The sequence below is a fragment of the Neophocaena asiaeorientalis genome, unplaced genomic scaffold (genome assembly GCF_003031525.2).
Source record: "Neophocaena asiaeorientalis asiaeorientalis breed wild unplaced genomic scaffold, Neophocaena_asiaeorientalis_V1.1 scaffold43, whole genome shotgun sequence".
Taxonomy (NCBI): Eukaryota; Metazoa; Chordata; class Mammalia; order Artiodactyla; family Phocoenidae; genus Neophocaena; species Neophocaena asiaeorientalis.
The window spans coordinates 8,373,850-8,399,109 of NW_020173674.1; the positions used below are offsets into that span (position 1 = coordinate 8,373,850).

The 25,260-nt window shown below is 41.0% G+C and overlaps 1 protein-coding gene across 3 annotated transcripts in view; it reads left to right on the forward strand.

Moving 5' to 3' along the window:
• The window catches only part of ATL3 (atlastin GTPase 3), a 46,353-nt gene that overhangs the window by 10,609 nt on the left and 10,484 nt on the right, over positions 1–25,260 (forward strand). For all 3 annotated transcript variants that reach the window (XM_024749014.1, XM_024749015.1, XM_024749016.1), the window contains 7 exons: positions 1,208–1,422; positions 1,563–1,706; positions 9,941–10,045; positions 10,753–10,803; positions 18,344–18,400; positions 19,194–19,286; positions 20,312–20,450. In XM_024749014.1, the coding sequence (XP_024604782.1) occupies positions 1,208–1,422; positions 1,563–1,706; positions 9,941–10,045; positions 10,753–10,803; positions 18,344–18,400; positions 19,194–19,286; positions 20,312–20,450 (804 nt within the window). The remainder of the gene's footprint in view (positions 1–1,207; positions 1,423–1,562; positions 1,707–9,940; positions 10,046–10,752; positions 10,804–18,343; positions 18,401–19,193; positions 19,287–20,311; positions 20,451–25,260) is intronic.

Consider the following 25,260-nt stretch of genomic DNA (forward strand, 5'->3'; position numbering starts at 1 on the left):
GACCATTTTGAGTAAAGCTGATGTGAACATTGTATATATGTCTTTTGGTGGATAGACACATGTATTTCTCTTAGGTGTATACCTAGGAGTGGAATTGCTTTATCATAGTTATGTTTAGTTTTAGTGGATACTGCCTAACGGTTTTTTCTATTCCTATCAGAATGTATGAGAATTACAGTTGTACCACAGTCTCTCCCACAGTTGATATTGTCAGTCTTTGAAATTTTAGCCACTCTGATGGGTGGGCAGTGGTATCTCATTATGGTTTTATTTTTATTATTTTTATTTTTTTTTTGCGGTACGCGGGCCTCTCACTGTTGTGGCCTTTCCCGTTGCGGAGCACAGGCTCCGGATGCGCAGGCTCAGCGGCCATGGCCCACGGGCCCAACTGCTCCCCGACACGTGGGATCCTCCCGGACCGGGGCACGAACCCACGTCTGCCACATCGGCAGGCGGACTCCCAACCACTGCGCCACCAGGGAAGCCCTATGGTTTTATTTTTAAAGTTATTTATTTATTTATTTATTTATTTATTTATGGCTGCATTGGGTCTTCGTTGCTGCACGCGGGCTTTCTCTAGTTGTGGCGAGTAGGGCCTACTCTTTGTTGCTGTGTGCGGGCTTCTCATTGCGGTGGCTTCTCTTGTCGCGGGCTCTAGGCGCATGGGCTTCAGTAGTTGTGGCGTGTGAGCTCAGTAGTTGTGGCTCGTGGGCTCTAGAGCGCAGTCTCAGTAGTTGTGGCGCACGGGCTTAGTTGCTCCGCGGCATGTGGGATCTTCCCGGACCAGGGCTCAAGCCCATGTCCCCTGCATTGGCAGGCGGATTCTTAACCACTGTGCCACCAGGGAAGTCCTGGATATCCTTTTTTAATGATATGCTCGTTCATAATCTTTTACCCATTGCTATTTTTAAAGGGGGAATGGTTGTCTTTTTCTTTCGTTTTTCTAGAATGATTCTGGATATGAGTCCTTTGGATTTAGGTGTTAGTAATATTTCCTCCTAGCCTGTGACTTGCATTTTTACTCCCTTAAGGATGTCTTTTAATGAACAAAAATTCTTAATTTTAATGAAGTCTAATTTGTCATTTGTTTTCTTTTATGGTTGGTGCTTTGTGCCGTGTTTAAGAAGTTTTTGCTCTTCCCATGTTAAAAAAATAACATTTCAAAAATATTTGAAACTAATATTTTTTTTTCTCTACAACAACGTAGGTGATGCTATGGAGAGTGGAAAGCCTTGTCCAGTGCAGGTTGTTTTGGTTCAGAAAGACCAACATGCCTTTGAGCTAGAAGAGAAAGCCTTGGCCAGCATCCTCTTACAGGAACACATCCGAGACCTTGATGTGGTGGTGGTGTCAGTGGCTGGTGCCTTCCGAAAGGGCAAGTCCTTCTTTCTGGACTTTATGCTACGATACTTATATTTCCAGGTAAAGTAGAATTATTTCATTTCAAATTAGAAAGTGAGACTGTTATATCCAAAAGAGCAAACTAAGCTCATGAATTATCCTTGATGTGTAAAGTTACTCGAAATTTTAGACTTAATGGAAATTTCTTATTTCTCCTATAGAAGGAAGGTGGCCGTTCAAATTGGTTGGGTGACCGAGAAGAACCGTTAACAGGGTTTTCATGGAGAGGGGGCTCTGACCCAGAAACCACTGGGATCCAGATCTGGAGTGAGGTTTTCACTGTGGAGAAGCCAGATGGGAAGAAGGTAAGGAAGAAAAAGACTTATAAACTAACAAACACAACAGAATGAGAACTTTAATGTGTAGCCTGATAATCCAATTAAAAATGATTTTTATCATAATGATATAAGTGCATGTTTAAAACTAATTCATGAATAAAAGGTCAAAGAGTAACATAAGGCTTCTAACGAAAAATAGCTGTCAGGTGCCCTAGTCCTCTGTCTGCTCATTTTCACTGCCCAAAGGCTAATGCTCTCAGCTGTTCAGATGTTACTTCTGTTCTTTACCCTCTTACTCGTGTAAGCATTCACTCCCCCCACCCCTCCAGCTGTCAGCAGGGCATCTTACCCACCTCATTGAGCCTAGTAAGCTTCAGTTATAGAGCTTCTCCCCAGGTTTCTTTGTAAGGGTCAGCAGGGGCAAGTCATGTGTCTCCTAAAGTGGAAGAGGGGATTTGGGGTTATGACTGTTTCTTCCACAGACTTTAACCCATTCCTTCTGTTTTTAGCCTCACCCTAAAGCATACCTTCACAGCTGTTTGTGCCTCTCATTTTTGAGTCTTTCCAGGGCTTCAGGTTTCATATCCCCCCTTCAGGTTGTTCAGCTTCTGCCGTTTCCTTGATGTTAAGTAATTAAATATTTTGGGAGCTGGACAGTTGATGCACGACTTTTTTTTTTAATGTTTATTTATTTATTTGGCTGCGCTGGGGCTTAGTTGCGGCACGCAGGATCTTCGTTGCTGCGTGCGGGATCTTTAGTTGCAGCATGCAGTTACCTGACCAGGGATCGAACCTGGGCTCCCTACGTTGGGAGCTAGGAGTCCTAACCACTGGACCACCAGGGAAGTCCCTGATGCATGAACTCTTGATCACTGTTTCCACAGTTTCTATTTCTTTTCCTTATTCTTCTAATGTTTTGTTTCTTTCTCTCTTTGTTTTTTTTTTTTTTTTTAGTAACGTTTCAGGAGAAAGGTATATTGGAAAACCCTCTTTTTTTTTTCAGCATAAATACAGAAATGCGTAGCAAAATGGGGAGATTATCACACATTTTTTTTTAAGGGTAGAGAATGTAGGAGAATAAGGAGTTTTTGGAATATAACATTAGAAACTTTTGCATGGAAGGATCTTTAAATGTTATTTTTATCCAGCCTTTAATTTTTTAACAGCTTTACTGAAATTTAATTGATGTTCCATTTCTCCCCTCTCAGCTTTAGTCACTATTTTACTTTAATAACATTGTTTTTATTTTATTTTATTTTTTTTTTTGCGGTATGCGGGCCTCTCACTGTTGTGGCCTCTCCTGTTGTGGAGCACAGGCTCCGGACGCGCAGGCTCAGCGGCCATGGCTCACGGGCCCAGCCGCTCCACGGCATGTGGGATCTTCCCAGACCGGGGCACGAACCCGTGTCTCCTGCATCGGCAGGCGGACTCTCAACCGCTGCGCCACCAGGGAAGCCCACATTGTTTTTATTGTTGTTTAAATGGTCAGTTATCTTTTAAAGATACTTAAATAATAAGAAAAAAGCCATATATTTACCCATGCAGTTACCATTAACTGCTCTTCACTTTTTGTGTCCAGATTTTTATCTATTTTTTGTATTCATTTTCCTTCAGCCTGAAGGACTTCTTTAATATTTCCTGGGCTTCCCTGGTGGCGCAGTGGTTGAGAGTCCACCTGCCGATGCAGAGGACACGGGTTCGTGCCCCGGTCTGGGAAGATCCCACATGCTGCAGAGCGGCTGGGCCCGTGAGCCATGGCCGCTGAGCCTGCACGTCCGGAGCCTGTGCTCCGCAACGGGAGAGGCCCACGTACTGGAAAAAAAAAAAAAAAATTTCCTGGAGTGCTGCTCTTTTGGTGCAGAATTCTTTTAGCTTTCTTCTGTGTTTGAAAAGTATTTTGCCTTTGTTTTGAAAATATTTACGTTGGGTATAGAATTCTAGGCTGGCAGTTTTGTCTTTCAGTGCCTCAAAGATGTCACTCCCCTGCCTTTTTTTTTTTTTTTTAAAGATTTAATTTAGGGCTTCCCTGGTGGCACAGTGGTTAAGAATCCACCTGCCAATGCAGGGGACACGGGTTCGAGCCCTGGTCTAGGAAGATCCCACGTGCCGTGGAGCAACGAAGCCTGTGCACCACAACTGTTGAGCCTGTGCTCTAGAGCCAGCGAGTCACAACTGCTGAGCCCGTGTGCCACAACTACTAAAGCCTGTGCGCCTAGAGCCCGTGCTCTGCAACAAGAGAAAGCCCACACACAGCAGCGAAGACCCAATGCAGTCAAAAAAAAAAAAAGATTTAATTTTATTTATTTTTTTGGCTGCGTTGGGTCTTTGTTGCTGCGTGCGGGTTTTCTCTAGTTGCGGCGAGAGGGGGCTACTCTTCGTTGCGGTGCATGGGCTTCTCATTACGGTGGCTTCTCTTGTCGTGGAGCACAGGCTCTAGGCACACAGGCTTCAGTAGTTGTGGCACATGGGCTCAGTTGTGGCTTGCTGGCTTAGTTGCTCTGCAGCATGTGGGATCTTCCCGGACCAGGGATCGAACCTGTGTCCCCTGCATTGGCAGGCTGATTTTTATCCACTGTGCCACCAGGGAGGTCCCTTCCTTGCCTTTTTGCTGACATTACTTCTGCTGAGAAGTAGGTGTTATCCTTTGTTCTTGTGTGTCTTTTTGTCTGGTTGCTTTTATGGGGTTTTTGTAGTCTGACTGGAGGGAACAGGTGCTGTTCTTGGTCCTCTGTGAACCTTAGGTAGTGTTCCCTCTAACCCCCCCTTTTTTTTTTTTTTTTTTTTGGCTGTACACGGGCCTCTCACTGTTGTGGCTTTTCCCGTCGCGGAGCACAGGCTCCGGACGCGCAGGCTCAGCAGCCATGGCTCACGGGCCCAGCCGCTTCGCGGCATGTGGGATCTTCCCAGACCGGGGCATGAACCCGTGTCTCCTGCATCGGCAGGTGGACTCTCAACCACTGCGCCACCAGGGAAGCCCCCTCTAACCCTTTTGAATGGCTCTTTCTCCAGCCTCAGGTAATTTCCTTATTCACATGGATTGGTCAGGACTCAGCTGAACACTTGATGCGTACCCTCTGTAGATCCCTGGTGTTCTTTGTCTCAGTAGCTCTCTGCTCAGGTGCTCTGCCTAAGAACTCCCGTTTCCTTGGTCTTCCTGACTCTCAGCTGTATTTCCTGACTCAGAGAATCTGGTGGCTCTGCCTGGGTTCTCCCTCCCTGTGCCTTGGCCAGTTAGCTGGGTCAACTGTAAGGCTCACCTCGTCTGTTTCCTTTCTTTCAAGGATCATTATCCTTTGTTACCCAGTGTCCAGTGTCTTGAAACTGTTGTTTCATATATTTTGTCTGTTATGTTTGGTTTTAGGTGGGAGGATAAATCCAGTCTGTTATTCCATTTTGACTGGAAATGGAAGTCCGATCTTCATTTTAGAGATGCTGTAAAATGACCTAGTGAGTTAAGGGCCTGCTGTGGGTAACATAGCGACTCTTAGAGACAGCACCACAACAAGGCCCTATGACCTTCATTTCTGTTCTTATTATTTGTATCATGTTCTGTTTCTACATTTCTGGTAATGTGTGGTAGGCGTTTTTTTTTTTACTTTTTATTGCAGTATAGTTGCTTTACAATGTTGTGTTAGTTTCTGCTGTATAGTAAAGTGAATCAGTTATACATACATACGTCCACTCTTTTCTAGATTTCCTTTGCATTTAGGTCACCACAGATAGGGTTTCCTGTGCTAAACAGTAGGTTCTTATTAGTTACCTGTTTTATACGTAGTAGTGTATATGTGTCAATCCCAGTCTCTCAATTCGTCCCACCCCCGGTAGATGCTTTCTTAATTTTTCTTTTTGGCCTCTCCCATTGCGGAGCACAGGCTCAGACGCGCAGGCTCAGTGGCCATGGCTCACGGGCCCAGCCACTCCGCGGCATGTGGGATCCTCCCGGACCGGGGCACGAACCTGCGTCCCCTGCATTGGTAGGCAGACTCTCAACCACTGCGCCACCAGGGAAGCCCAGATGCTTTCTTAATTTATTTTTAGGAATAAATAATTATTGTTGACTATGTGATCCCTTTGTACAGAACTGGTGGGCCTCATTTTAATTTTGGGGGAATGTGGTGTATTAATTCTCCTTAAGAGTTTAGGGAATCTCTACAGTGTTAGTAGTAAGCAGGCTTTGCTTTTAGTTATCTGACATTTATAGTGCCCTCATTTTTTTATCTTGTTGAATTGACTCCTCTATAGAGCTCCATGTTTATTGACAGCATTTTGGTTTCCTGCCCTTTAAAAAAATTTAATAGACTTTATTTTTTAGAGTAATTTTAGGTTTATAGGAATATTGATCAGGAAGTGCAGAGTTTCCCCTTTCGGTTTCTCCCTATTATGTACATCTTTCGTCAGTGTGATACATTTGTTATAATTAATGGACCAGTATTGATACGTTGTCATTAACTAAAGCCCATGGTTTACGTTAAGGTACACTCTTTGTGTTGCACGTTCTGTGGGTTTTGATAAATGTATAATGATATGTAGCTATGATTACTGTATCAACAGAGGAAGTGCACTGCCCTAAAAATCCTCTGTGCGCCACCCGTTTGTTCTCCTCCCCTCCCTGAAATCCTGGCAACCACTGATTGTTTTACTGTCCCCATAGTTTCACCTTTTCCAGAATGTCATATAGTTGGAATCATACAGTATATAGCCTTTTCTGATTGGTTTCTTTCACTTAGCAATGTACATATTTTTATGGTTCCTCACATCTGTTTGTATTGATAGCTCATTTCTTCTTATTTCTGAATAGTATTCCACTCTATGTATGACCACAGTTTATCCACTCACCTACTGAATGCCATCTTTTTTGCTTCCAAGTTGTGGTAATTATGAGTAGAGCTGCTGTAAATATTCATGGGCAGGTTACTGTGTGGACATAAGTTTCAACTCATTTGGGTAAATACCAAGAAGTGCAACTGTTGGATTGTATATGTAAGATTATGCTTAGTTTTGTAAGAAACTGCCAAGCTGTCTTCCAAACTAGTTGTGCCATTTTGCATGCTCGCCAGCAGTGAGTGAGAGGTCCTGATGTTTCATATTCTTGTTAGCATTTGGTATTGTCAATTTTCTGGTGTGTAGGGATACCTTGTTGTGTTTCTAATGTGTTTAAAAAAAAATTACATTCAGACATCTAGCAGGATCAGGAGTGCTTTAAAAAAAAAATCAATATTCCTACACCAGAAACTAACACAACATTGTTAATTAACTACAATTAAAAAAATTAATATTGGATAAATGTTGTACTGATAAGCAGTTCTTTAGAAGTTAGCCAAATAAAAGTTTAGCAAGATTGTCTTATTTTATACTTGGTGAGGTTTTAGCTTAGAGCTTGTCTAATTAGAAAGCCACCTACAAGTGGAATTACTGGGTCTGAGAATGCCCATTTCCTCTTTTTCTAGCTATTGCCAAACTGTTCTTGAAGGTAGTTATGGTATTTTACTGTTCCACTACATGATATGAGAATACTATTTCCCCGAAATATGCAGCACTTTAAGTATACTTATGACTCCCACTCCTCAAAGAGCTTCTCTTTAGTATGTCTTCTTTTCCCCTCTGTTTGGCCTCGTTTTTCTCATTAGCAGATGCCATGGTTTTCTCTTTTTCATTGAGGTATAATTCACATACCATAATATTCAACCTTTAAAATACATAATTCAGCAGTTTTTAGTTCACTCACAAGACTGTGCAGGTATCACCATCTAATTCTAGAACATTTTCATCAGCCCCAAAAGAAACTCAGTCACTCCCCATTTCCCTCTTCTCTCAGCCCATGGCCACTATCGATCTACTTTCCTCTTCCATGTTGGCTGTTTCATATAGATGGAGTCACGTAACATATGGGTCATTTGTGTAGCCTCTCGCACCCAGCCCAGTGCCCTCAAGGCCCATCCACGATGTAACACTAGTAATGACTAATGATGTTGAGAATCTTTTCACATAACCGTTTGTGTATTTTCTTGGGAAAAACGTCTGTTCAAATCAAATCCATTTTTTAATTGGGTTGTCTTTTTGTTGTTGAATTCTTTATGCATTCTGGATACTAGACCTTCATCGGATATGTGATTTACAATTATTTGAAGTCCAGTTTCTATACATTTTTTTGGTCTGTTGTGCTTTAGGTGTCATATATTAGAAACCATTGCCTAATCTGAGGCCATGAAGATTTACACCTTTGCTTTCTTCTATGAGTTTTGTGGGTTTTGCTCTAATATTTCGGTCTTGATCTGTTTTAGTTAATTTTTGTATATGATGTGAGGTGGGGATCCAAAACCATTCTCTCACATGTGGAAATCCACTTGTTCCAGCCATGATTAGTCTTTTTTTTTTAAACCTTCAGTTTTGTTTTTGTTTTTAATTTATTTGTTTATTATTTATTTATTTTTTGCCGTATTGGGTCTTTGTTGCTGTGTGTGGGCTTTCTCTAGTTGCCGTGAGTGGGGGCTACTCTTCATTGCAGTGTGCGGGCTTCTCTTGTTGAGGAGCGTGGGCTCTAGGCACACAGGTTTCAGTAGTTGTGGCTCGCGGGCTCTAGAGCACAGGCTCAGTAGTTGTGGCCCACAGGCTTAGTTGCTCTGCGACATGTGGGATCTTCCCGGACCAGAGCTCGAACCCATGTCCCCTGCATTGGTAGGCGGATTCTTAACCACTGTTCCTCCAGGGAAGTCCCCATGATTAGTCTTGATTGGTCGTTTAGTTTGACAGTATCCTCTTCACAAAACAGCTAAGGTATGGGTAGATGAAGTCTTTTATCTTTAGGTTTCAGTGTATTCAGGCTAGAAACTTCATTTCATTTGAATTGACCTTTTTTTCTGAATAGTGCTTTCTTTTGGTTGAATTTATATCATATGTATTCAATCACAGTAGTGTGTTGGGTATGTGAAAATCCATAAATATATAATGTTATTAATGGGTCCTGATATATAAACTATATAAAATGATTTATTATCATTTCTAAGAATAAAAATACTTTTCTAAGTAATAAAAATGCCATTTCTAAGAATAAAAATTTTGATTTGTATTTGTTATCATAAATCTTACTTTAAAATGTTTTTGACTATGGCATTTCTCTTCTTGTATTCAATAGAGTTTCATAGCAAGCTTCCCGTCTGGCCTTTGCAATAATTTCGGTATTGGTAAAGAACTAGGCACTTGCTGATGAATTTACTTATTTTTCTGAACATATTAAACCCTGTCCTCTTTTGGAACCAGTTATGCACGAGTTTGAAAAGTTTTATTTTTATTTATTTATTTATTTATTTGCGGTAAACGGGCCTCTCTCTGTTGTGGCCTCTCCCGTTGCGGAGCACAGTCTCCGGACGCGCAGGCTCAGCGGCCATGGCTCACGGGCCCAGCCGCTCCGCGGCATGTGGGATCTTCCCAGACCGGGGCACGAACCCGTGTCCTCTGCGGACTCTCAACCACTGCGCCACCAGGGAAGCCCAAGTTTTATTTTTAAATTGTATGACTGAAAATTATAGCAAGTTGTGTAAGGATTATAAGGTACTATATCTTATTTAACATTTTGCATACATCTAACTTTTAAGGTGGGAACGTTCATTAAGGCTTCATGAAACCTAATTACATAGAGTGAATGATAGCCTAGTTTCTCCTGCTTTCATTTGGCATCTGTGGTGTGGTCTCTGTTTCATAAAGATTGAAATAAATGTTCATTTTATTTTATCAAACAACGAGAAAACTCTAGAAATTTGAGAGAAGAATGCAATGCAGGCTTGCAGGTAAATGCCAAAAATATCCCACGCCATATGTTTTATTTATTTTTTGATTATGCCTAAGTTTAAACTAAGTCAATTAATTAATTGACTTAGCCAATCCAAATGACTGGCTTTGAAAGTGAGCTAATAGACTTCAACATTTGGCTGTTTTGATTGTTAGGGTGATTTTCCCCTCTTTTCATATGGCTTTGTATACCTCTATTTTGTATCATATCACCGAATGAGAGCAGATAATCTTCTCCAGCAAAGTTCTCTGTTCAAAAATACAAGGCAGCTGAATACTTACATTTATTGAAAAAAATTCACGTGTTAAGTGGACCTGTGCAGTTCAAACCCCTGTTGTTCAAGGGTTAGCTGTAATTGTACTTTTTGGATAGAACCTACGAGCAGGTGCTTAAGCCTTATTTAAATATTACCTGTCCTTGCATGTCTTCCCTTCTCACTTTTCCATATTTTGTTTGTGTTTCCTTTTTTCCATAGGTTGCAGTTGTTCTGATGGATACCCAGGGGGCATTTGACAGCCAGTCCACTGTGAAAGATTGTGCTACCATCTTTGCTCTAAGTACCATGACTAGTTCTGTTCAGGTAAGACCATTTGACTAGGAAAAAAGTTTGTAGAAGAAATAAGATGAAAAGAATACATCTAGTTTCAGTTATGTTCTGTTATCAGCATTCCTATGGTGATATGTAAATGTTCTTTTTAGACTACAGATACAAGTTAAGCTCTTACAAGCTTAAGAAGGAGCCTAAACTATTTTTCCATTTTGATCATAAATATATGTAGTATATTCCAAGAAAAGTCTGAAAAGTGAAAATCAAAATTATATCATTTACATCATACAGGAAATGTAGATTTGGTAAAAATTGAAGAAAACTATATTTTAAAGTGTAAAGGAAAGATTATGTGATTTCAACATTATATGCATAGTTTTCCAAAAGACAGATGTTATTACTGTTTAAACAGACCTCATATTCTTTTTTTTTTTTTTTTTTTTTGTACGTGAGCCTCTCCCGTAGCGGAGCACAGGCTCCGGACGCGCAGGCTCAGCGGCCGTGGCTCACGGGCCTAGCCGCTCTGTGGCATGTGGGATCTTCCCGGACCGGGGCACGAACCCGCGTCCCCTGCATTGGCAGGCGGACTCTCAACCACTGCGCCACCAGGGAAGCCCTGGACCTCATATTCTTATGTGCAGACCTTTAATTGTACAAAGCTTCTGTTCAGTCCTTTAGCCTTATTTGGGATTCATTTGAAGTAAGCTAGAGTAGAATAAATCTGGACTTTTGTTTTCTAGATTTATAATTTGTCGCAGAACATTCAGGAAGATGATCTTCAACAGCTACAGGTATATATTTCTCATTAAAATGTTAATATATCATTTAAAAGTTTTAAGACTGAGATAAGTTTTACAACTGAGTAGTTTCAGCCAAAGACTGAAACATGGAGGAAGGCTTGGGGTTCATGGTAATCCTGCATTCTGTATCTGTGGCTGGAGTGGTCAGGGAAGGCCTTAGTGAGTTGAGCTGGGAACCGGAAGAAAGTGGGTGGGTCAGTCCTGCAGATATATTGGGGGGAGGGGTGTGGGGAGTGGTGCAGGGGAGGGGGCAGCAGGAAGAAAGACCCTGAGGTGGAGTGTGCTTGGTGGGATCCAGGAACAGCAAGAAGGCCAGTGGGTGGGGTTGGAGGGTGAGACAGGAGAAGGCCAAGTGATGAAGTCAGAGAGGCATTCAGCTTCCAGTGATGCCCTGCCTTTGTAAGGACTTAGGCTTTTCCTCTGGGTGAGACGGAAGCCATGTTTTGATCAGAGGAGTGATATTATTTGTCATATTATGAAAGGATCACCCTGGCTGTTGTGTTTAGAATAGATTTTTAGAGGCACACGTGTGCATTCAGTGTGACTGGTTATGGAGCAATTGCAATAATTCAGGCGAGGTTAAATAAATTCAATTTATAAAATGCATGGGATCATGTGCCTGGAAAACAGTATGTGCTTAGTAACCGCTAGCCATTACTTATTACACCTATCACTGCTACTGTTATTAGTCATTGTCTCCTCTTCTCCATAGTAGCAGTTCGTTTTTGGGGGGCTGCTTTGGGTCTTCGTTGCTGTGTGCAGGCTTTCTCTAGTTGCGGCGAGCGGGGGCTACTCTTTGTTGCGGTGCGCGGGCTTCTCATTGCGGTGGCTTCTTTTGTTGCAGAGCACGGGCTCTAGGTGCACGTGCTTCAGTAGTTGTGGCGCACGGGCTTCGTTGCTCCACGGCATGTGGGATCTTCCCAGACCAGGGCTCGAACCTGTGTCCCCTGCATTGGCAGGCTGATTCTTAACCACTGCACCACCAGGGAAGCCCCGAGGGAGAAATTTTAAAAAATATATTTATTTGCTATTTATTTGGCTGCATCAGGTCTTAATTGTGGCACGTGGGATGTTTTCTTGTGGCGCACGGGCCCTCTAGTTGTGGTGCGAGGGCTCCAGGGCGCGTGGGCTCTGTGGTTTGTGGCACGTGGGGTCTCTAGTTTTGGCACGCGGGCTTAGTTGCCCTGCGGCATGCGGGATCTTAGTTCCCTGACCAAGAATCGAACTCACATTCCCTGCAGTGGAAGGCAGATTCTTAACCACTAGAGCACCAGGGAAGTCCCGAGGGAGAATTTTTTAACCAAGATGTCAAAGGTAGAAGACAAAAGAAAAAAAGTGGCTAGATTTGATTCCATGTAAATTACAAAAACAGGGTTCTGAACAGGAGTTCGTTACCTATTAAGTGCTGAGGGAGAGAGATGCCCAGGTATCAGAGGTCCCAGTCTGGGGGACTGGGAAAGGTTTCCTGGTGGAGGTACTCCCTTCACTCTGTGCCTTCTTCGTAGAGCCTAGAATTAAGCTCTCTAAATGGGTAAGATGATATCTATCATTGTAATACTTTTTCTCCTTTTAAAAGTTAATAATGTATAATATTACTGATGAAATTAGAAATATTATCCTTTCAAAAAATTGGGCACTTTAGATAAGGCTGAAGTCCCCCTCTCCCCATCCCCAGAGGTAACCACTATGCCTATCAGTTTTGAATGTATCCTTTCTATTCTTTTCCTGCGTTCTGTAAACAGGTATGTATCCCTATAGGAAATATATGACATGTGACGACAAGCCCTTATCCAAACGCTACATGTGTTTTGGAGTTCAAATTTTTTTGGATTTAAAATTTAAAAAAAATTTTTTGATTTACTTATTTCATTGCACTGGGTCTTCGTTGTGGCACTTGGGATCTTGGTTGTGGCATGCGGTATCTTTAGTTGCAGCACATGTGATCTTTAGTTGCAGCATGTGAGATCTTTTAGTTGTGGCATGTGGGCTCTTAGTTGCGGCATGCAGGATCTGGTTCCCTGACCAGGGATCGAATCCGGCCCCCCTGCACTGGGAGCACAGAGTCTTAACCGCAGGACCACCAGGGAAGTCCTGTTTTTGGATTTTAGATAAATAATATGGTGCATACATTATAGCATGATGTCTAGGATAGGAATGGGGATTTGATTAATACCTTCTAATTAAACACATTAATATTTCTGCAGTGAAATGTGTGACTAATTATATGAAATGGAATAAATTAAACCTATTTAAAGCCTTACATCAGTTTAGGGCAGACTTTCCTCCAAATGAGTTTGCTGCTTAACTTGGGGTTTTAGAGCTTTTTGGATTTCAGAATTACAGATAGGAAATCGTGGTTGTATATAGTTTTATAGTGTGTGTTTGTCTTTTTTTATATATAGTATTTTAATTTACCAGGTACTTTTTTTTTAATAAATTAATTTTATTTATTTATTTATTTTTGGCTGCATTGGGTCTTCGTTGCTGTATGTGGGCTTTCTCTAGCTGCGGTGAGCGGGGGTTACTCTTCATTGCGGTGCACGGGCTTCTCATTGCAGTGGCTTCTCTTGTTGCAGAGCACGGGATCTAGGTGCACGGGCTTCAGTAGTTGTGGTGCATGGGCTCAGTAGTTGTGGCTCACGGGCTCTAGAGTGTAGGCATAGTAGTTGTGGCACACGGGCTTAGTTGCTCCGCGGCATGTGGGATCTTCCCGGACCAGGGATCGAACCCGTGTCCCCTGCATTGGCAGGCGGATTCTTAACTACTGCGCCACCAGGGAAAACTGTACTTTTTTAAAAAAACATTTTATTTATTTTTAACACGGTGATCTGTATTCATAGTTTAAAAGTCAGTAGTCTTGCAGTGTTCATAATGAGCATCCCTTCTACGTCCCATTCCCTTTCTCCAGAGGCAGCCACTTGTAATCCTTTTGGCTGTGTCTTCTGCCATTTGTGTCTACAGTTTTAAAGAACGTGCTTATATTGTTCCTTCTGGATTTAAAAGACTTAAGTATTATTTCTTATGTAAAATTAGGATTTCTCTCTCTTTACAACTCTCCTACCCCTCACTCAGTTTCCTTCCTCTCATCTTCCCAGTAGTTAACGTTGCAATTTTTGGTTAAAAAAGTATTTGTATTTGCCTTATTATATGGATATATATGGATATAACTGAGGTGTCTTATATCAGTCTTTTCATTAGTTTAGTGTTCTGTGCTTATCAGTAATGCATCTGCAAAGGAGAGACTCAAAAAATGTCTCAGTCTGATCTTAATACTTTAGGTTCTGTTTTATTTTTCCTTGGGGAGGCATGACTTCTTGGCCTGTGTTTTCTTCCTTTAGTCTGGAGTGCTTCTTCTAGACCTGGGGCATAGCCGTCATCCTAGTAATTTATCTATTTATTACAATTATTTGTTTGTTTATTTATTTTGGCTGTGCCATATCTTAGTTGTGGCACGCGGGATCTTTGTCACGGCATGTGGACTTCTTTGTTGTGGCATGCAGAATCTTAGTTGCAGCTTGTGGACTTCTTAGTTGTGTAATGTGAACTCTTAGTTGTGGCACGCATGTGGGATCTAGTTCCCCGACCAGGGATTGAACATGGGTCCCCTGCATTGGGAGCATGGAGTCTTACCCACTGGACCACCAGGGAAGTCCCTATTTTCTTTCTTTTAATAAAAAATTATTTTTATTATTTTTGTGTGTGTGTGATAAAAACTTTTAAAACTCTTAGCAACTTTCAAGTATCTAGTACAGTATTATTAAATACAGTTGACCCTTGAACAACATGGAGGGTTAATCTGCATATAACTTGGCATATTACCTTTAAGTTTCATCCATGTTGCCACAGATGACAAGGTTTCCTTCTTTTTAAAGACTGAAAAAAATTCCCTTGTGGTATATATAATCCATATATATGTGTATATATATGTATAATATATATAACATTTTTCTTATCTGTTCTTCCATGACAGACACTTAGATTGTTAGATTGTTTCTGTATTTTAGCTATTGTGAATAATGCTCCTGTGAACATAGGAGTGCTGATATCTATTTGAAATAATGGTTTTGTTTCCTTTGGATATATACCAAGAAGTTGGATTGCTGGATCATATGGTAGTTCTATTTTTAATTTCTTGAGGAACCTCCATACTGTTTTCTGTAGTGGCTGCACTAATATACATTCCCACCAAGAATGGACAAGGGGGCTCCCTTTTCTCCACATCCTCTCCAACACTTGTCTTTTTGATAATAGCCATTCTGACTGGTGTGAAGTGATAGCTCGTTGTGGGTTTGATTTGCATTTCCCTGATGATTAATTATGTTGAGCACCTTTTCATGTGTCTGTTGGCTACATGTATGTCTTCTTTGGGAAAATGTCTACTCATATCCTCTGCCTGTTTTTTAATTAGATTTTTTTGGGGGAGGCTGTTGTGTTGCATAAGTTCTTTATATTTTGAATATTAACCTCTTATCTGACATATGATTTGGTAATATTTTCTCCCATTCAGTACATTGCCTTTTCATTTTGTTGATGGTTTCTTTTGCTGTGCAGAAGCTATTTAGTTTGATGTAGTTCACTTGTTTATTTTTGCTTTTGTCGCCTTTGCTTTTGGTGTCAAATCCAAAGATTGCCAAAACTTATGTCAAGGAACTTACCACCTATGTTTTCTTCTAGGATTTTTATGGTCTCAGGTTTTACATTCAAGTCTTTGATCCATTTTGAGTGAATTTTTGTGTATGGTGTAATATAGTAGTCTAGTTACATTCTTTTGCATGTAGCTGTCCAGTTTTCTCAACACTGTTTATTGAAGAGACTGTCCTTTCCCCATTGTGTATTCTTGTCCCCCTTTTCCAAAATTAATTGACCATGTATATGAGGGTTTATTTCCGGGCTTTCTATTCTGTTCCGTTGATCTGTGTGTCTGTTTTTATATCAGTACTGTACTGTTTTGATTACTATAGTTTTGTAATATAGTTTGAAATCAGGGCTGGGCAATTTCTTTTTGATTCCTTTCTCAGTTGGATCCCATTTAATCTTTTGTTTATTCTGTCCATCATTGTATGCATTCTCCAGTAGCTTCCTGAGAAAGGCTGCATAGAAGATAACATTTTTGAGGTCTAATAAATCTGAGCATGTGTTAATTTTATCCTAGAATTATAGGAAATAATTTTGTTTTAGAATTGAAGGCATCGTTTCATTACTTTCCAGCTTCCAGTGTCTCTGCTGAAGTCCCACATCATCTGATTCCTTTGTATGTGACATTTTTGTTTCTGACGCTTTTAAGATCTTCTGATTCTTGGTATGAATTTTCATGGTTATGTACCTTAGTGTGGGCTTTCTCTTCATTCTTGGTACACTCATATCCTCAGAAAGATAGACGTTGCAACTGTTGCAACCAAGAAATAACAGGATGCTGGTATAAAGCAACCTTCAGAAAACCAGAAAGATCTCCTGGAAATTACAACTATGACAGCAAAAATGGAAAATTCAGTACAGGAGGAGTTAGAAGGTGAATTGGAGAAAATTCTCCTAACAGGTTGACTAAAAAGACAGAGAGTAGAAATCAGTAGCAGGGGAGGTAGTGGAGCATTGAGAGAAGAGAAGAGGAGAGGAGAGAGATAGAGTGGGGAGGAGAGAGAAGGGAAAGGGGAGGAAGAGAGGAGAGGGAGAGGTGGAGGAGAGGGAAAACGGAGGGCACTGAAAAATAGGAAAATTTGAGGATCAATTCAGGAGAGGCTTAACATGTTGGTAATCGATATTAGTAAAACAGAACACAGAAAATGGAGGAAAAGAAATTATAAAAGGATTAAGATGATGTTCTAGAATTGAAAGACATGAGTTTCTGTCTTCCTTGCTAGAAGCTTTTCTCAAAGGTGTGGTGGTCCCTGGTCATCAATTTTAAGAGCGAGCCACTAAAATACCAACTGGGAGCTTTTGGTAAGAGAGTGGGCCTCTTGTACTGGTTTGGATCACCAGTGAGATCATTGGGCAAGATTATTTAGTTATTTTGTTGCAGCCCCTAAATGTCAGTATTTGCAGACTATTATTCTTGGGTTGTCAGTTTCTCCAGAGACATCTTTAAACTCCTGCCTGGGTAGCTAAAGCTTGCTGTGGCTCCAGCAGGGTGAGAGGCCCAAGGAGCCTCACTATGGCACATGTAGACTTGATTTAAGTAACTGTTTCCAGTAAGATAGGGGACTTACTCCCATCTTCAGCTGAGTTTGGTTTCAAAGTCTAAATGCTTTCTGGTTCACTTCCCATCTTCTGTGGGGGCAGGAAGGGGATTGGAGCAGGCGGAGGGAGCAGGATCTGGGAGTGTCGGTGATCCCTCCAAAGACTTGCAGCCATTTCCCAGCTCCCTCACGCCCTCCTTCAGGGTGAGGGTGCTTCTCATTTCTCAGCCTTTCAGGGATTCTGCTGAGAGACTCTGCTTGTCTCTTTCTGACCCTGCCTCACAGATTTCTTAGCAGGGCGGACAAAGCCAAAACCCGAGGCCGTTCTCATTTGTTTTTCTTCCAGAGTGTTTGTGACAACTTCTCTTTTTCATATCATTTGTGATCCTCTCTGTCCTGTGAGTTTACAATTTTTAAACTTCGTTTTGCTTTACTTTTTAGTGAGGCTTCATGAAGAAATAGAGGTAAATGTATGTGTAAACCCTGACTTTAAAGAATTCGTTCATTGGGTCATTTGAATGGCATGCATCCTACAGGCCCAGTACATGCTACTGTTGCTGCTGGAGGTCCCGTAGTGCACAGAACAGACAAACGTCCTTGCTGTCACGAAGTTTAAATGCTAGTAGTGAAGACAGACACTAATCAAGATAAATAAAGGTATATTATGTTAGGTAGTGAGACAGGTGAAGGAGAAAAATTTCACAAGGACATGGGGTAGGAAATATTATGTGGAAAAGTAATCTTTTTAGGTAGATGGCCATGGGAGGCTTCATTGAGAAGCAGTCATTGGAGTAAAGACCTGAAGCAGTGAGGGGGCTGATTGTGCAGGTGTTTGGGGGAAGAACACTGCAGGCAGCAGGAGGAGTGAAAACAAAGGCCCTAAGGCAGCAGTGCGCCCTGCAGGTTTGAGGAACATCAAGGAGGGCCAGTGTGACTGGATCACAACTGTAAGGACTGGCTTTTATCCTGAATGAGGTTGGAGGGTTTTGAGCAGAGGTATGATGTGGTCTGCCTAACCTTGTGTATGACAGAGCCACCGTGGCCGCTGTAGTGAGAAGAGTCTGTGGGGGCCAAGGGCTGACGCGGGAGAAACTATTGCAATATTGTAAGCCACATGGAAGTTGTGAGTGGTTGGATTTTGGGTTTGCTAATGAATTGGGATGAGGAATGTGAGAGAGAGGAATAGTCAAGATTATTTTTTATTTTAAGGTTCATGACTCCTGCGGGCTTTTGAAACTGTAGAATTTTGGTCTCAGATAAGTACTGTTCAGTCTGTTAAATGAATTATTTGCTATAGAATAGCCATAGAAATACTTTATGTAATATTGCCTTACAAACCATAACTCTTCTTTTTAAAGCTCTTCACAGAATATGGTCGTCTGGCGATGGATGAAATTTTCCAAAAACCCTTCCAGGTAGAATATTAACTATAAATATTTAAGTCATATCTTTGTTTTAGTTCAGAGATGAGCAAACTACAATCCACAGGCCAGATCTGGCCAGCTGCCTGCTTTCATATGACCTGTGAGTTAGGAAATTTTTTTTTACATTTTTAAATGGTTGAAAAAAATCAAAAGAGGAATAATATTTCATGATATATGTAAGTTATTTGAAATTTAAATGTCAGTGTCCACAGTGAAAGTTTTATTGGAACACAGCTACTCTCATTTGTATTGTCCATGGCTGCTTCTTGCTACAGCAGCCTGAAATATTTACTCTGTGGCCCTTTACAGGAAGTTTGCTGACCCCTGCTTTAGCTAATTGTTTTATGAGTGTAAGAATGCATAGTAAACCTCAGTAAGATTAGAGGATCTCTAAGTATTATTGTTTTAGTTTTCTTTTCCTTCCTGACGTTAAAAGTAGATCTCATTTTATGAGTAGCTAGTGCCGTATGTTTTTCTTGTCCTCCACCATATTCCTCATACTTGCATTTTGAGCAGAGCCCCGAATTTAACATTTTCTCATCAGTCTCTTCCTATTAACCCATGAGAACAAAAATATCAGATGGGATATTGACCTCACATGTGGTTTATACATGTTCTGCTAGTGTTTATAAGGTTTCTAAGACATTACAGAGTAGATAAATCCTTTAGCACATTTTCTTGCCCCCTTTGAAGAAGCTGGCATTATGCAAAGAAGTATTTGAATGGTTATTTTGAAAATACATTTATGCAGTATTATAATACATTCTGCTCTCTTTCTAAACAGACACTGATGTTTCTGGTTCGAGACTGGAGTTTCCCTTATGAATACAACTATGGACTACAGGGAGGAATGTCGTTTTTGGAAAAGCGTCTACAGGTAAGTAGAAATATAATCTGAGGAATTACCTGAAGTAGTGATAACTTTCTCATTTGCCTTTAGCTATTGTATTTAAAGCACATCATGGAAAATTACCTTGTGTGTTGAACACTCTGGAATATTAGCACACAATAATAATATTCATGGTAAGATTAGAGAACCCATGTATATAACTCACAGGGATTGGAGAGCAGAACCCCATGCAAAAGCCCAAGCTTTAATTGCAGTTTCCGTTTCACATTTTACACGTGGGTCCATATGTGCCTTTTGTTTCTGGTGTGGATACAAACAGGCTTCAAAACACAGAAGTCAGGATTCCCTGGTGGCGCAGTGGTTGAGAATCCGCCTGCCAGTGTAGAGGACACGGGTTCGATCCCTGGTCCGGGAAGATCCCACATGCCGCGGAGCAGCTAAGCCCGTGCACCACAACTACTGAGCCTACGCTTAGAGCCTACAAGCCACAACTAGTGAGCCCACGTGCCACAACTACTGAAGCCCGTGTGCCTAGAGCCCATGCTCTGCAACAAGAGAAGCAACCTCAATGAGAAGCCTGGGAACTGCAACGAAGAGTAACCCCCACTCGCCGCCACCAGAGTAAAAGCCCGCACTCAGCAACGAAGACCCAACGCAGCCAGAAACAATAAATAAATAAATAAAATAAAAATAATAAATAAACTTATAAAAAAACAAAAACAAAAAAAACCACAGGAGGCCTCTGTCAATCACTGCTAATTGGTTAGACCCTGCTTCATGCCCACAAACCTTCCCTTATTCTTCCTAAGTCTTGTGCAATACTCTTTTTTAAGAAACTCTTTAGTTGCTGTTCTTTGATAGCTCTAGGAGCCAAGGCATGGTTAATCGATTTTAGGCATTATTGCTTCTTAGGGTTCTGAGTTTTCTCATTGGAAAACACCTAGGCCACTACGATCCATTAGAATTGGGAAGTCTCTCCTTTGTCATATACTAGTGGTTGCTGGTGAGGAAAATCAAATGGTCTTTTGTAAATTGTCAGCCTTTATTGGCAGGTGAAAGAACATCAACATGAAGAAATTCAGAATGTCCGAAATCACATTCACTCGTGTTTCTCCAGCGTCACCTGTTTTCTGCTACCACATCCAGGGCTCCAGGTTGCCACAAGCCCTGACTTCGATGGCAAATTGAAAGGTGTGTTTTAAATGATGTTTATTTTATACATGTGATTTTATGTTTGGAATTAAATAGTGACCAGAAAATATCAATTGTGAATAGTAAATGCTAAGAGAAATAGTATGTTCTCTTAGAAAGAATAGTATTTAGAATCTAGTTCAGTTTTTGCTCTTGCCTTATTGTGACCATAGTTTCTCCATCTGAAATGGTTGTGCTAATACCCATTAATGATCTTTCTAAGGGAGACGTTACGATTACTGGTTTACAAGAGATAAAAGTGCTAAAAAAGGGAAAACTTATCATTAGCTCATTTTTATGATGTAAAACTAAATTCCCAAACAAAGGTAGCATGATGCATGGCATGGCTATTGTTTTCATCTTATTTGTGATTATAGCAAAACTTGATGCTGGGTCATGAGTTAATATCAGGAAGTGCTGACTAGACGGTAGCTTAGAGAAATCAGAGGTGGGACACTTGGGTTCCATTGTCTTATTTTTGTTCCTTTTTCACTGAGACCTTGAGTCATTTAATGGCTAGTCCTCAGTTTACACGTGTGTTAAACTAAGTGCTTTTGTTTATAAACTTTATCTGAGCTTCTTAGGTTCCGAGTAAAGTAGAAATAATAATAGCTGCCGATTTTAGAGGCCAGCTGTGTTCCCAACCGTCAGTCTCTCCAGGCTGCTCTGACAAAATACCATTGACTGGGTGGTTTATAAGCAACAGAAATTCATTTCTCACAGTTCTGGAGGCTGGAAATCCAAGATCCGAGTGCCAGCATGGTTGGGTGAGGGTTCTCTTTCTGGTGTTAAGAGTTCTGATTGTAGCATCTCTTTCATAGGAGCACTAATCCCATTCTTGAGGGCTTCACCTTCGTGACCTAATCACCTCCCAAAGGCCCCACCTACTAATACCATCACCTTTAGGGGTTAGGATTTCAACCATATGAGCTTTAGGGGCACACAGACATTCAGACAATAGCACCAGCACTGTGCTCGTTACTTTTATACTTTATGTTCCCAGTAATTCCATGGAGTTGGTATTTCCTTTGTCTTAAAAATGAAGAAGCTGGCTTAGGAAAGTTAAGTAACTTGCTCAAAGTACTCAGCTAGTAAGTAGTGGGGCAGAGATTCACATCCCCGTCCTTCTTGCCTCAAAGCCTTACTGTGCTAAACTAGAAGTTCTGTTATATTGGGGAAGTCATTTAGAGGATATATACTGTTTAGTTAGTAGGAGAACTTGCCTTTTGAAGTGGGAATTTTTCAAGGCCTCATATTAAACGTAAAATGCATCTTTTTCAGTTTATTTGGCTCAGTTGGTTCAAGACAGTTAATATGCTTGTTCAACCTAAGATTTACATTCCAGCTGGTCTTAATATTGCAAAAGAAACCGAGTTTGAGAGACTTACCTTTACCTTCTATTTGTCACCTGTGTGATATTTTTATGTGGTTGGCAGCTTTCCTGAGCAGGAAACTTCCACAGCCTGTTGGTTGGCAATTCAGAAATCCGAGGTTGGAGCCTGGCTTTGGAGAGAAATCTGCTTAGGCAACACTTTGTGAGTTAGGTAGGAGAGAAAGTTGAGTGTGTAGGTGATGTGTTCTTTTAGGGTTATAACGTTCCATTATTAGACATACTTTTACCAAACCTAAGCTCTGGTTTGTTCATCACTGGTAGGGAAGATGTCCAGTGGAGTTCTTTTTTTTTTTTTAAGTACTTGATTTTCATTTGAATTAAAAATTTTGTTCATTCATTCATTCATTCATGCTGCACCAGGTCTTAGTTGCAGCATGCGACTCTAGTTGTGGCATGCATGTGGGATCTAGTTCCCCAACCAGGGATCGAACCTGGGTCCCCTGCATTGGGAGTGCAGAGTCTTACCCATTGGGCCACCAGAGAAGGCCCCCAGTGGAATTCTCAACTGAGGATGTTTAGGAGAGGGTGGGTTAGAATGACTCTTCATGCCTTTCTTCTTGTCTTAGGGTGGTCTCAGGATATCGGGCATAAACATGCAGAATGACATTCCTCTGTATTACTAAGCATTTAAATATTTCAGAACATTCTTTTTTTTAATTAATTTATTTATTTTTGGCTGTGTTGGGTCTTTGTTGCTGTGCGTGGGCTTTGTCTAGTTGCGGGGAGCGCGGGCTACTCCTTGTTGTGGTGCACGGGCTTCTCACTGCGGTGGCTTCTCGTCGCAGAGCACAGGCTCTAGGCGCGCGGGCTTCAGTAGTTGCGGTGCGCAGGCTTCAGTAGTTGTGGCACGCAGGCTCAGTAGTTGTGGCTCACAGGCTCTGGAGTGCAGGCTCAGTAGTTGTGGCGCATGGGCTTGGTTGCTCTGCGGCATGTGGGTTCTTCCCAGACCAGGGATCAAACTCGTGTCCCTTGCGTTGGCATGCGGATTCTCAACCACTGAGCCACCAGGGAAGCTCCCAGAACATTCTGTTTTAAAATTTATTTTTACCATGGTATTCCAGGAAATAGGAAGAGCTTTTTAAAGTTCTGTAACCCTGACTTTTGAAATTTTGTATTGCAATACAATATGTAACGCATACTGTAATACAATATGCATATTGTATTAGTTTCTTAGGACTGCTGTAACAAAGTGCCACAAACGGGGTGGCTTAAGAAAAGAAATTCATTCCCTAACAGCTCAGGAGACCAGAATTCCGAAAATAAGGTGTTGGCAGGGTAGATTCCTTCTGGAGGCTCTGAGGGGGAATCTGTCCTGTGTTTCTCTTGGTGGTTGCTGGCAATCCTTGGCATTCCTTGGCTTTTAGTTTCAGTATTCTGATTTCTGTCTCTGTGGTCACATGGCCACCTTCTGTCTGTGTTCTCTCTTCCTACAAGGACACTGCTCTTTGAATTTAGGTCCCACCCATATCCAGTATGATCTTAACTTAACTAATGACATCTGTAAAGACTCTATTTTTAAGTAAGGTCCCATTCTGAGATTCCAGTGGACATGCATTTTAAGGGGTGGACACTGCTCAACCCCATACACATATTTACAAATATGAAGGGTTTATTACTAAATATTAAGTGTGCTAAGTTTCATATTAGATTTATAAAACAGGGAATAAATTCTATATAAGCAAACTTTAGTCTTATTATTATGTACTATTTGCTTCCCTCATGCATGATTGAACTATAAAACACATTTACAGGGTTAAAATTTTTCCTTTGCTACGTGAAAAGGCAAGTCCCAAAGGAAGAAATACAAATGATTAAGACATATTCATGAAAATATGTGTTGCATAACAGTAATCAAGAAAGTACAAATGTGTTGGTACACAGTCCTTATGTGACAGTATCAACATTTTAAACGTTCACGTCTTTTGATCCACTATTTCACTTTTAGGAAATTACCCTAAGGGACTATCCATATGTAAGTAGATGAAAATATGTGGGCAAGAATAACACTACTGTGGCATTATTATTATAATAGTGAATAATTGGAAACAACCCAAATATGTATTTTTGAGGAATTGGTTAAATTATGGTACATCACACAAAGGAATGAAAAGAAGTCATTTAAAAGGATAAGATAGATAAGTGGATCTATCTGTATTTACATAGAAAGATATTCATGATACGTTATTAAATGTAAAAAGATTGCAGAGTAGCATATATTGTAAGATCCTAATTATTGAAAAATATGTACATATCAGGATGTTTTTAAAAGGAAAGGTTTGAAAAATAAAAACTTTCCTTTTTTATTTCACTTTAAAAATATGTTAATATTAGTTTGCCCTGGGACTTTCCTGGCGGTACAGTGGTTGAGAATCTGCCCTTCAACGCAGGGGATGCGAGTTCGATCCCTGGTCAGGGAACTAAGATCCCACATGCTGCGGAGCAACTAAGCCCCTGTACCCCAGCTACTGAGCCTGCACGCCACAACTAGGGAGCCCATGCGCTACAGTGAAAGATCCCGTATGCTGCAACGAAGATCCTTCGTGCTGCAATTAAGACCCGAGCAGCCAAATAAATAAATAAATAGTAAATAAATTTTTAAAAAACCTTAGAAAAAAATATATTAGTTTGCACTTGTGTGTCTATTTAGGGAACTGTATAGTCATTAGGAGGATTGTTTATGAAGAATTCTTGTTAGCTCTGCAAAGATGTATGTACTTTTTAGCTTTGGAGTTGGGTAGTTTGTAATTTTAGGCAACCTTTTAAACAAGATATTGAAGGGTTTTGAGTGAAGAGTAAATTTAGGGTGCTACATTGCAAATAGTAGGTGACTTGTGAATATTTGGCAAGTGCTTGATTGAGAACCACATAAACTTCATTGTGGGGGGGGATCTTTAAGTAGAGCTGATACATTTCTCAGAGCTAGAAAAATACCTAGACATTTCAATATATTTTCTCAAGTATATTCTTGTACAATGACTTGGTTGAGGTTCTGCAGCCCTGCCCCATATAACCTGGGCAAGACACCATCAGCCTAAGAATGTTTATGTTTAATCCAGAAGAGGATCTTCATGTAGTTTCTGTAGGACATTTAAATTGATTAAGAACTACATTCTGGGGCTTCCCTGGTGGCGCAGTGGTTGAGAGTCCGCCTGCCGATGATGCAGGGGACACGGGTTCATGCCCCGGTCCGGGAAGATCCCACATGCCGCGGAGTGGCTCTGTCCGTGAGCCATGGCCGCTGAGCCTGCGCGTCCAGAGTCTGTGCTCCGCTATGGGAGAGGCTACAACAGTGAGAGACCCGTGTACCAAAAAAAAAAAAGGAACTACATTCTGAAGCTATTTTCTGCAAATGTTCCCCTAAGTACTTTAAGGATTGTTTTAGTGGTTTTATTTTATTTTATTTTTAAAAGAATAACC